Raw genomic sequence first — 11,074 nt, forward strand, 5'->3', positions numbered from 1 at the left:
CTGGGAGCCCGTACCCACCGAGCATGCTGACCCGCAGGGTGACAAGGGCCTCTTCAGAGCCTGAGCTAGGACCAGCTGGCCAGTCGGCATTAAGGATACGGAAGTAGCCCTCGAGCAGGGCACGGAGCTCTGGGCCACGGGGAGGTGTGCGGCTGGCATGCAGGACATGTACTGCACCCACCAGTGCCTCCAATGCAAGCGGCACCAGGCGGGGGTCCTGGGCTGGCTCATGACCCCAGACCCGCACCACTCCCAGCAGGCCCTGCACAGAGCCAGCACTCACAGCCATCTGCCCGTTCTCCTGCAGGAGTAGGCAGAGATGGGCAATAGGCAAGGTGGCTCACCCAGCAGAGAGACTCTGAGACAGTCGCTCTCCGGCCCACAGGCGCACCTCCCAGCCTACCTTTCCACCTGCGAGGACAGCACCAAAGAGGTGGATGAGACGCAACAGCAGCATGGGAGGCAAGTGATCTGCATCCTGCAGGCTCTCTGGGTGAGGGCGTAGGCAGGGCAGGACAATGTCACCAGGGTTGCAGGGCTGTGGACCCAGGGGACTGCACAAGAGGTAGCTGCCCTTGGGTGGGGGGTAGGGGGAACTAGGCCAAGTAAGAGATCCAGTCTGAGGGAGGAAACCTGGCTCTATGCTAGGGGGACTGACAGGGACACAGTCCTTCTTTGGGGGCCTTGAGGGGGACTGCCCCGCCTGGAGAGCTTAGCCAGCTCCCTGACCTTTAAGCCCCAAATTGGGACCCCAGGGTGAGCACATCCCCCCTCTGCTTCCCCATGGTGACCCAGGGTTTAGTTTCTCAGATGCAAATCTCCTGCTCCCTCTGCCCCTGTGACGGTTAGAGCTTCCCAAGCCTTGCTCTGGGGATCCTGCTGTATCAACTATACCAATACCCCCACCCCCACCCGTGCCCCTGCTGTGGACTTCTAGGGGCTTTCAGAGCCTCACATGTGGGAGGCCCACCTGGCCCTGCTTCAGCAAAGCTGGACAGGATGCCAGGCCACGGACTGAAACCCAGAGAGTGGAAAGGACCAGCCCTGGGTCACATGGGTTGGGGAGGAGAAGAGTAGGGCTGGCTTGATTCAGGTGGGTGGGGTGGGAGGCCTCCCTGGGACAGGAACTTTTGAAGTGAGGTCTAAGAATGCAGCTAGCCTGTGGAGAGGGCACAGTATGGGCAAAGACTCTGAGACGGGGTAACCAGTAGCAGTCTGGGAATGAGAGGACAGGAGGGTGTCTGAGGAGCACAGAGCGAGTGGGGAGGATTACGATTTGATCTTGAGGGTATCAAGTCGCTTGGAGTGATTTATCGAGGGATGGACAAGCCAGTTTGTTTTAAGAAGAGTACCCAGGCTGTGAGAGAACAGAGGCAGGGAGCTCCCAGGGGCGCCTCTCCTCCTGGAACTGCTGTCCCCCCTCCAGACTTATACCCGCAGCTCCACAGGGCATCACAGAAAAACTGAGACCCTTAATATCCCAACAGGCCACTGCCTTCCACCGCCCTGCCTAGCCCTGTTGAGGCCACATCTGCCCTAATCCCATCTAAAGTCCTGGCCAGTCTCCCTTCAATGAGAGAGAGGGGACACAGGGAAGGAGTGTCACCAGGGAGAACAGGTGGCCAGAGGTGTCCTCGGCATCAGCTCCTCTGGGAATGAAGGAGCAGGAGACAGCTAGGTGGCCAGTGTCCTGAGGAGGGGTGGAGGCTGGGTGGAGGCTTCAAGGACAAAGTGGTTAGACTAGGGAGTTTTAAGGTGGTGCAGGCTGGAAGGATCCAGGAGATGGGAGGAAAGGACAGTGGAAGTCAGGTGGGCAGGTCAACCTCACCCTCCAACCTGATGACCTGATGGGAGGCCCTCACTCCAGCCCAGGAAAGAAATTACTCATTTTGCTCCTTCTCTTCTCTCTATCCCTAAACTCCTACTCAGCCTTTGGAGGCATCCTCAAACACCTGTCTCTCCCACCACCACGCGGTTCCTGTCCTGTTTTTGGGATCAGGGAACTGCAGGAAGGGGCCTAGGTTTGGGGGTGGGGCCAGGTGGGGCCAGGTGGGGCAGGGACAGGACCTGACCTTGGAAGAAGGCACTGAATTTACAGGGCAAAGTGGCAGGAGGGAACTTGTATTTGCTCTTCTCCTTGGAGCTGATGACTTCCCTGGGGGTGGCAAGGGTGGGGGTGAGGCCAGGCACTTCATCCATCAGCCTGGCCTCACCCCTTCTCGGTCATCCTCCAGCAGCCTGCACACAGGCCCAGCCTCACCTCCACACCTTTGTGACAGCCCAACACCCCCAGCCTCTCCCGAGCCTCCTCTGGGTCCCTGCCTGTGGGCTGGGTCTCACCCACTGTGCTGGCGCCGCCAGGTCTGGTAGGGGTCAAAGAGGCCCTCACAGAGGAGCAGGGCGTGTAGGGCCACATTCTCCAGTTGGGTCCCACAGCCCTCCTGTGGTGGTGTATGTCTTTTCAGCTGTAGGTGTGGGGAGAGGGTGGAGGGCAGGTTAGCCCTGCCATGGCTACTGTCTACCTCTCCCTGCACCACCCCTGCCCGGTACAGCCTATCTCACCTCAGCCACCAACCCTGTCAGCAGTGCCAGCACCCGGGGCACTAGTACCTGGCCCCAGCCTGCCTCTACATTCTCCAGGTTCCTGGGAGAGTGAATGAGGGAGAGGTCACAGTAATACAGTAATGCACCATGCACTCCCCCCTCCCCCCCACTCTGGCCCACAGTTCCATGCCCCTGCCTGCTTGGAGTGAACAACAGGGACCACCTGCAGAGAATGATAAAGAGCTTGAGCAGCAGCAGTGCTTGCTCCAGGTCCACCACATCCAGCTGCTCAGCCAGCACATGCAGTGCGTCCAGTGGTAGCAGTGGTACCTCTGCACCTGCCTCTTCCGGCCTGCAGAGAGGGGGGAGTCACGGGGGTGTTGAGGTCCCCTCAATCTCCCTGCCCTGGCCCTGCCCTCTGTGCAGATCCAGCCTCACCTTCGTGGCTCCAGAGACAACAGTGAAACGGTCTTCTCGAAGGCACCTACAAAGGCCTGCAGCCACTGCTGCAGGTAGCCCAGGTCCTTCTGCAGGCAGGAGTTCCGGTGGTGGGGGCAGAAGGGGTGCAGTGAGCAGGGGAAGGACAAGGGGATGTAGACAGAGGTGGAGAGTGAATGAGGTGGACACAGGTGATGGACAGGGATTAAAGGTAGGGCAGCAGAGGTGGAGAAAGGGAGTAAGGAATGGGTGGGGGAGGAGGGAGGAGAGGAAATTGGAAGGTCAGCATCAGAGAACTGTGGTACATCTCGACCACCCTTCCAGGCCTCCTGTGTGCTTCTCTCAGCCTCCCAGTCTCTGCTCCCACCTCCCTAACCCTTGCAGACCCAGGCAGGCCTGAGCTGGGCAGGGGAGGGGCTTAAGTGGGGTGTGGCTGTGGCCTGCACTGGTGCTGGGGCTGAAGGTCTCTCACACCACCAGCCGCTCCCCCACCCCACCCCGGCCTTGGGCTGGTTCCTTGTCTGCCACCTTCTCCCAGCTCAGCGGCCACCACCTCCAGGCAACCTTCCTTGACTGCGGATACCAGGATGCGTGTGCACCATCAAACAGGCAGACCCAGGCACACGCACAAAGTCCACGTAGGTACAGGCCGACATCCCGGCGGAGCGCCCTGCCTTGCCCCGGGAACCTCCACCCACCCTCGCTGGTTACCTGGATCCCGGGCCCCACAGCCGGTTCCATGGGCAAGAGGGACAGAGGCTGAGCCCACGTCTGGGTGCCGCCAGGGAAACTTTGGTGTGCACGGGAAACGTCTCCTCCCGCCCCAGCCGGGGCAGGAAGCGCAGAGTCACGGTGGGGGAGGGGGGCCGCTTCCTCCCGGCAGACCGCAGGGATGTGGGGGGGCCGGGGCACCCTGGGCCCAGAGAGAGAGGCTGCTTGGGACCCGGCTCAGCGTTGGGGGCGGGGCCTGGAGCAAAGACAGGCGGGGCCAGCCTGTCCTGGGTGGGGCTTGCGGGCCAGAGACTTGTTTTACAGGCCCAAGGAGCTCTATCTAGGACCGCGTTCCGATCCCTGCTGCTGCAGTGCTCTTCATTCAAGACACCCACAGCTCCCTGGGTCCTAGGCCTCAGGCCCAGGAAACGATGCGGAAGACTCACCCATACGTTTGCCTCCTCCATGTCTTGTACACTCCACCTGAACCCTGAAGGTCTCTTTGCTCAGGGACACAGCTGAGTAAGTCCCAGGCTAGCCCTCATCTGCCCTAACCTCTAAGCCCCTCCCAGGGCATGGGGGTGGGCTGAGGCTCCTCCTTCCATTCCTTCCCCTCTTTCCATGCTGGCCCCATCTGGAGCTCCCAACCAGTTGAGCCCAGAAAGCAAATTTTTTTCCAGAGTCAGAGAGGTAGGACTGGAGAAGGATGAAAGGGCAAGGCACACATCACAGTCAGCACCTGAGGCTGCTCCCCAGGAGCATGGACCTCACACCAAGGACCTCCAGAACTACGCTTGTACGGATGGCTCATTTTTGCTGTCTTTGGGCCCCAGGGAAGGGGACCTGACCCCAGCAGACCTGGGCCAGGGCCACAAAAAACCTAGGCAGAGCAGCCGTTGACCCTGTGGCTGGCACCTTCCTTGTGTATTTTGGCACAAATTCGGTACCCAGGCAACGCCGAGAGGGCTGGGGCCACCAAGGTGCAGGCCCACACCACGGTGACTTTTTATCTGTCAGTTAGTTACCTTTGTTGACCTTTCCACCACCCTCTGCTGCTGGCAGCCTCCCTCCCCTCCCACTAGCAAGGAGACCAAAATGCCTAGATCCTGAAATACCAGAGGAGACTAGAGCTCCTGGACCATTTTCTGAATCCCTTCCGTTACAGATGGGGAAATGGGAGGTTCCAGAGGGGATGTCTCATCCATACCTTGGCTTCAGCTGTACCTTTGAGGAAGCTGAAAGCCAGACCTTTGTCCTAGGCCAGGACCGCTCATGGTTGTTAGCCAGCCAGCTCAATCTGGCCATGTGACCCCTGACCCCTGATTCAGCGGCCGCACAGATCTGGCCATCCTCAAAAATGTCCCACTGCTGTCTTCCCCTCTTCTACCCCAAACCACCCCCAGTCAGGCCAGTCATCTCTGACCCAAAATGTAGGTCTTTTTTGCTAGTTGCAGCTCTGCTAAGCACCTGAAAGCCTAAATTTGACCATGTCCCCCGTCTCCCTGCCCCTCAGGATAAAGGCTCAATTGCTGAGCCTGGCATTCCATGCCCCTAATCCAACTAGGGCCTTCTTCTCCAGCCTCTCCTCCCCTCCAATCTGTGATTCACATCCTCCTGTCCAGGCCTCTGCCCACCCCATGCCCTGCTCCCTTCTGGGACTTGGGCTTTTGGTTCTTCAGCAGGAAAGTCCCACCCTTGTCGTGGCCATCACCTAGATCGGCCCTCCCAGACCTGGGTGGGTCCCTCAAACTTTCCACACTCCTACTTTCTGTCCCTAGAACCACACCCTCAGCCTGTCCAGTCCTGCAAGCTTCTAGCAGGTTTGGGCTGAGCTGGGTTCAGGGCTAGGGCAACCAAGGCAGCCTTCATTGGCTCTGGGGGGGGGCATGAGGGGGTCTCTGAAGCATAGTATTAGGCAGGGGTGGGGTTACCTGCCTATTCCACCTTTCTGCCTCTCACCTCTTCTCCCTGGGAAGCCTTAGGCCAGCTCTGCCCTGGGCCTGGCGGCTTTAGGCTGCAGTGCTCTGGGGTGTGGGAGTTCCTGCTGGAGCCAGGGCCAAAAGGCAGAGGGATGTGGGCATGTTGGAACTGCTGCATGTGAAGTCCAGAGCCTGGAGGGGTGGCTGTGGTGCTTGGGCTCCCCATGCCCCTCTCAGAGCCTCTGTCCTGTTGGCTCTTCCCTCTCTTCCCATCTCTGAGCCAACACATCTCTGAGCCAGCCCAGCCCCCTGCGCCAGCCCTGCTTCTTCCCCATGGCAGGTCGTGAGCAGCCACACCTCCAAACCCTCCCCAGAGCCCTTGGGTCCCTGGGAAGTGGTGCCCAGGCCCTGCAGCAGGGGAGAAAGTTGTGGGTATGGGGAAGGTCAGTGTCCCTGGGAGGAGGGGGTCTCATGGTCTCCCCTGTAGGAACCCAAACCTATGCTTGACCAGTCCTGAGGACACTCAGAGAGTGTTGGGGGTGAGGGACCCCCAAGGGATGGTTAGGTTCAAACAGTCCCTGGGTGGGCATGGAAGTGCCACTCCTCTGGAATTTGGAGGTAACCTGTGAGGGCTGAGGGCAGGTGGCTGTGGCACGAGTTGTTGGGGGCTGTCTGACAGGGGCCAGGGACCCCTGAGCTTCCTGACACCATGCTGCCCTGGACCCTGCTTGACCTATCCCAAGCCCAGCACACAGTGGGCCTCCAGTAGACAGCAGTCACCATCACTGCCCAATCAGCCAATCACCTGCCCTATCACAAGCCCTTTAGGGCAAGTCTGCAAAATAAAATCCAAGGTCCTGCATGGGTGGTGCCCACCTGATCTCCAGCCCCAGCACCCGAAACCCACTGGATGCCCCAGCCCAAGGGCATTGCTCACTGCCCTCATCCCCACAGGTGTTCATGTGCTTTGCTCTCCATGGTTCCTCTGCTAAAATGTCCCCCATCAGGGCCAGCACCTGTCCCAAGACCCAACTCTGTCTGGTGCCTCAGAGATTGGGGTTACCAGTGGGGTCAAGGGCTCCAGCTGGGTTCCAGAGTCCTGTCCCTGTTTGGTAGCTTGTTACTTAACATTAACCTCTTTGAGCCTCTTCAAAACCATCTGTTTGCTTAGTGAGTAGAAGCTCTCCAGCCATACCTACCCAGCACGAAGTAAGGGCAAAGTGAGTGGGAGCTCCAAATCCAGGGGCTGTGGCCTGCCCAAGCTCTTAGTGTTCTAGGGCAATGCTCCCCACCCTCCTCTCTGAGTGACAGGTAAGAGGCAGGTCTTGACTCACTGTCAGAGCTGAGGTTTTCTGGGCTACTCCCCAGCTAGCTGCCCCAGGCAAGTGACATGGAGTATGTTGGTGGGACCCAGGGAAGAGCTAGGCATTCGTAGGGGGAGAAGACTGCAGCATAATAGTGGGTGACTCCTCTCAGTCACAGTTGCCTGGGTGGTAGTGAGCACCCCATCTCCAGGGACAGACAAGCAGAAATGGGACAGAGTGGGGTAGGGTCTGTTCAGGATGGCCTCTGTCAGAACTAGGGGGTCTCCCCACACAGCGTCAGGAGAGAAGGGCAATGTTAAGCCAAAGGTGGCTTCTGACTATATCATGAGAACTGAAGGTCAGACTTGGAGGCCCTCAGGCCGTGGGATGAAGCAGGAAGATGGGGACTTTGCCAGGGACAAGGGCAGCTGAAGATCCTGGGTGGCTGGGCCAGTCTCTCTCCCTTACCTGGAGAGGTGGTATTGAAAGGGGTGGACCTTCTGGTCTCCATAACACCCTCCAGGGCGTAACCATCTCCCTGTCCTAAAACTATGGAAACAAGGAATTTCTTTCCAGGGTCTCCATAGTAACAACCCATTTCCATGGGAACCCAACACTTCCCTATCAGCTCCCCAGTTGCCATAACAACTCCAGGGATTACCAACTCCTTCCCCATCCCTGGGCTCTGTGCTAATCTCCCCATCACCTCAGCCCCTCCCCCTTAAGTTGCTGTGGTAATAGAGGCAGGGAGGAAGAAACCCCAGTTGTCCCTCTGAAGTGCTGAGGGGGACTAAGCACCCAGAAGCCTATTCCACCTTCCCTTTACCCATTTCAAGAAGAACTGAGGCCCAGGAAGGAGTATAACCCAGCTGAGGTCTCAGAGGGAGCAGAGGGCCTGGCCAGGTTTCCATGAGGCAGTAGAGCTCACCAGTCAGGGATAAGGGACCGGGGAAGGAGTGGGCAGAGCAGGGTCAACTTTAGCTCTGAGCTGATCTCCCTGGAGCCCTCTAAGTCCTCAATGGCATAATTGGAGAGTCTAGCTTGGGCTCCCCACCTGTAACCTGAGTGTTCATCCTGCCCTGACCTTTGTGGCCCTGAGTGCCCCTCTGCTCTCGGTGCCTCCCAGTGCTCCCTTTCGCTGGGGGGCTGTTGAACACCACCACCACTCCAGCCTGAAGAGAGGCCTCTCATTTGCATGCTATTTTGCAATAACTGTTACATGCAGCCTAACTGCCAGTATGTCAGGTGCTGTCCCCAGTCGCCTTATCCTCTCACGCTCTTCCTAGGCCCTCCCTGGGAAAGCTCTGGTGGGTTCAGAGTTCCTCTGGGTGTGCCCTCACCCATCCACCAGGCCTTCTTGGCTACTCTGCCCTTTTTGTATTTGTCATGTGCTTCCTCCTGCTCTTCCTGTCCCCTCAGCCAAAACTCAGCCTCCTCTGGGATGACCTCCTTGATAGGTCACTACATTGGGGCCCATCTCCTCCATCCATTCAGCTAATACCCAAGGAGCACCAACTAAATGTGAGGTGATGGGAAGCAGCAGAGCTAGCACAATGAAGGGTAAAAAGGGACACACCTGAGCTGTGATCCAGCTTGGTCTGGGGTTGCAGGGGAAGGTCTCCTCCAACGGGAAGGAGCAGGCTCCAAGCACAGAAAATAGCCTGTGCTGTCCCAGGGCAAAGACCCACCTGAGGCTTCCTGCCCCCAGGACTAACCTGAAGGAACTCATCTGGCAACCTTGGTAGGACCCTGCCTTGGTTTCCCCACTAGGGCCCTGAGGAGCTCCAACTGAGAGATGTCCAGGGGCATATAGCCCTTCTCTCCCCCCTCTCTTAGTAGCCACCCACGACCCCTCCCTTGCCATGTGGCTCCCAGTTGAGCAGGGCCTACAGGGTTGCAAGGGGTGGGTGAGTCTAAACCTGGGGTCTTTAAGAGGAGAGGAAGGACAGGAAGGGGGGATAATCCCCCCCCCCAGACCCACAACTGGGGAAACAGGTTTGCCAGCTGATGTCAGCTGTCACTCCTGAAGAGAGGGGTGCAGGTGTTGCTGGCTGGCTGGCTGGCAAACTCATGGGTCTCTTAACAAACTCTACCAGGTGCACCCTTTACCTTGTACACTCCCTCCCCCAAGCACATATACAATAGCTCCCTAGCTGGGCTCAAGTTGCACTGCTACCTCTGTCTGGGAGCCCAGCACAGAGGGGTGGGGACAGTGAGAAAGGAGCAGGCGCAGGCGGCAGGAAGGCAGTACTGAGAGGCTGGCTAATGCTTCCTCTCCTCAGGCAGCCAGGCCCCTCCTGTTTCTGGGTTTGCTCTCACATCCTGGATTTGTTTGCCTGGCCCCAGGCTGCCCCCTGCCTACCCAAGTTTCCCAGGCTACAACCAGTCAGCCTGTGCCCCATACTTCCCTTTGAGGTGAGGAGCTGGGGGGAGGGAGGACTCAGCACACATATGGGTGCTAAACACCTCCCGAGGGGATGGGGGGTGACCATATGCAAAACTAAGACAGAAGGGACATTGGGAGACAACCAAGCTGGAGACACAATCCTAGCAGCCTGCCACCCAGCCTGAAGACCCATTGTTAACATCTCTCAGACTCATTACCTGGTTGAAGCCCCCTTCACCTGCTCACAGGTGAAGAAACTGAGGACCAAGAACCTGCCCATGGCCACACGGCAATCAAAGGTAGGAGGGCCAGTCCCTTGGAGAAAGAGACAGAGAAGCTGGGGTGAGGAGACCTAATGAAGGCAGGTAGGCCAGGGCCTTCTCGGGCCTGGACCCCTCTTCAAAGTCCAGGCAACTCCTGAGGTCAGGGATATGTAATTTTTAGACAGGGAAGCAGAGGTTCAGAAGTGCAAAGAGCTTGGTCTGTGTCACCCCAAAGAGCTACTCTACTTGGGGCACTTTCTCCTGCCAGGGGCCTGGACCTCTCTCAGCCTGAGCAGACTAAAGAGGCTGTGGCTCTTATGGCCTGGACTCCAGGTCCCAGGGACACCTCTTCACAGAGGCCCACCTGGTTTGAGCATGAACTTCTCCCCAGTGACAAGCTGTTCAGGGGCACACAATGGTCCATTGTGTCCAGGGCACACCTGAGGCAGGAGCATGATGCCAGGCAGGTGCAGGGAGGTAGGTGCTGGGTGAAGGGAGGGAGGTGTTATCCTTGGATCCCTCCCCACTGTGGGTGCAGAAGGAAAGTGGGTGCCTATGTGTGTGAGACAGAGTTTGGGGGACACTAGGGTCAGAGTCAGTTCTCTCACCTCCTGAGGCCACATGAGGTTGTCTCTGAGACAGGAGTAGGGAACTCAGAAGGAAAGGGCCTCTCTTCATCTCTTTCAGACATCCCTCCTGGCCTCAACCCCCCCATCTCCACTCTCGGCATCTAAAACAAAACTTCCTGCTCTTAGAGGGGTCCCGGGTCCACCCTCTAGAATGGGAGCGGGGTAGGGACACCTCAAGTCCGGGAGGAGCTTATCACAGCCCATTCACTGGGAGGATCTGAGGTGACTTAAGTTGGACCCACTGCCTGCCTGGACACCCAGCTCACTCAGACCCGTTGGCCACGACCATCCAACCAAGCTGCGTCCACAGGAGGGGCAGCCCATATGCAAACTGAGTCCCCTTTCCCCTTCCGACCTGTCCAGTCTCTTGTTCTCTACAGGCCTCAGTTTTCCCATCTGTAAAAGGGGGAAGTGTCCGGCCGCCTCGGCCTTTTCCCCTCTCCTCCTGCAGGACTCAAACTGAGTGGTCCCGCTGGAGGGGATGCTGTGAAGTGCAGTGTCCCACGACCGCTGTCTGTCCCCAAGGTATAATTGCCAGCGGCACCCGGCGGGCCAGGGGCACACACGTGTGCCCGGAGCACGCCTGCCGCGAGCGCACATATACGCGGCCCGGACGGCGCAGTGTGCAGGTGCAGCAGGCGCGGAGCGCGCGGAGCTGGGGGCTCAGCGGGCGAGGGGCGGGGCGGGCTCACCTGAGCGTAGTAGAGCAGCCACAACTCGTAGAGCCGCTCCGAGGCGGCCATGGCCCGGCCCGGCTCTGGCCCTGCTGCGCGCCACCTGTCGTCGCCTCCTCCGCGCCGCCCGCCGGTTGCCCCCGGCCAGGCCCATGGGCGGAGGGCGTCACTCCGGGGCGGAGCGGCGCGGTACTACCCGCGACGGA

At 58.9% G+C, this 11,074-nt stretch overlaps 1 protein-coding gene across 1 annotated transcript in view; it reads right to left on the bottom strand.

Moving 5' to 3' along the window:
• NBEAL2 (neurobeachin-like 2) overlaps nt 1–10,949 on the bottom strand; it is a 28,673-nt gene extending 17,724 nt beyond the window's left edge. Inside the window, exons 1-8 of the mRNA XM_008573644.1 lie at nt 10,887–10,949; nt 2,983–3,071; nt 2,768–2,896; nt 2,563–2,644; nt 2,341–2,465; nt 2,073–2,155; nt 404–489; nt 19–301 (exon numbers count right to left, since the gene is read on the bottom strand). Coding sequence (XP_008571866.1) covers nt 19–301; nt 404–489; nt 2,073–2,155; nt 2,341–2,465; nt 2,563–2,644; nt 2,768–2,896; nt 2,983–3,071; nt 10,887–10,937 — 928 coding nt within the window. The 5' untranslated portion in view covers nt 10,938–10,949. The remainder of the gene's footprint in view (nt 1–18; nt 302–403; nt 490–2,072; nt 2,156–2,340; nt 2,466–2,562; nt 2,645–2,767; nt 2,897–2,982; nt 3,072–10,886) is intronic.
• Between the last annotated feature and the right edge of the window lie 125 nt (nt 10,950–11,074).

This window comes from Galeopterus variegatus, unplaced genomic scaffold, assembly GCF_000696425.1.
Source record: "Galeopterus variegatus unplaced genomic scaffold, G_variegatus-3.0.2 Scaffold947, whole genome shotgun sequence".
Lineage (NCBI taxonomy): Eukaryota > Metazoa > Chordata > Mammalia > Dermoptera > Cynocephalidae > Galeopterus > Galeopterus variegatus.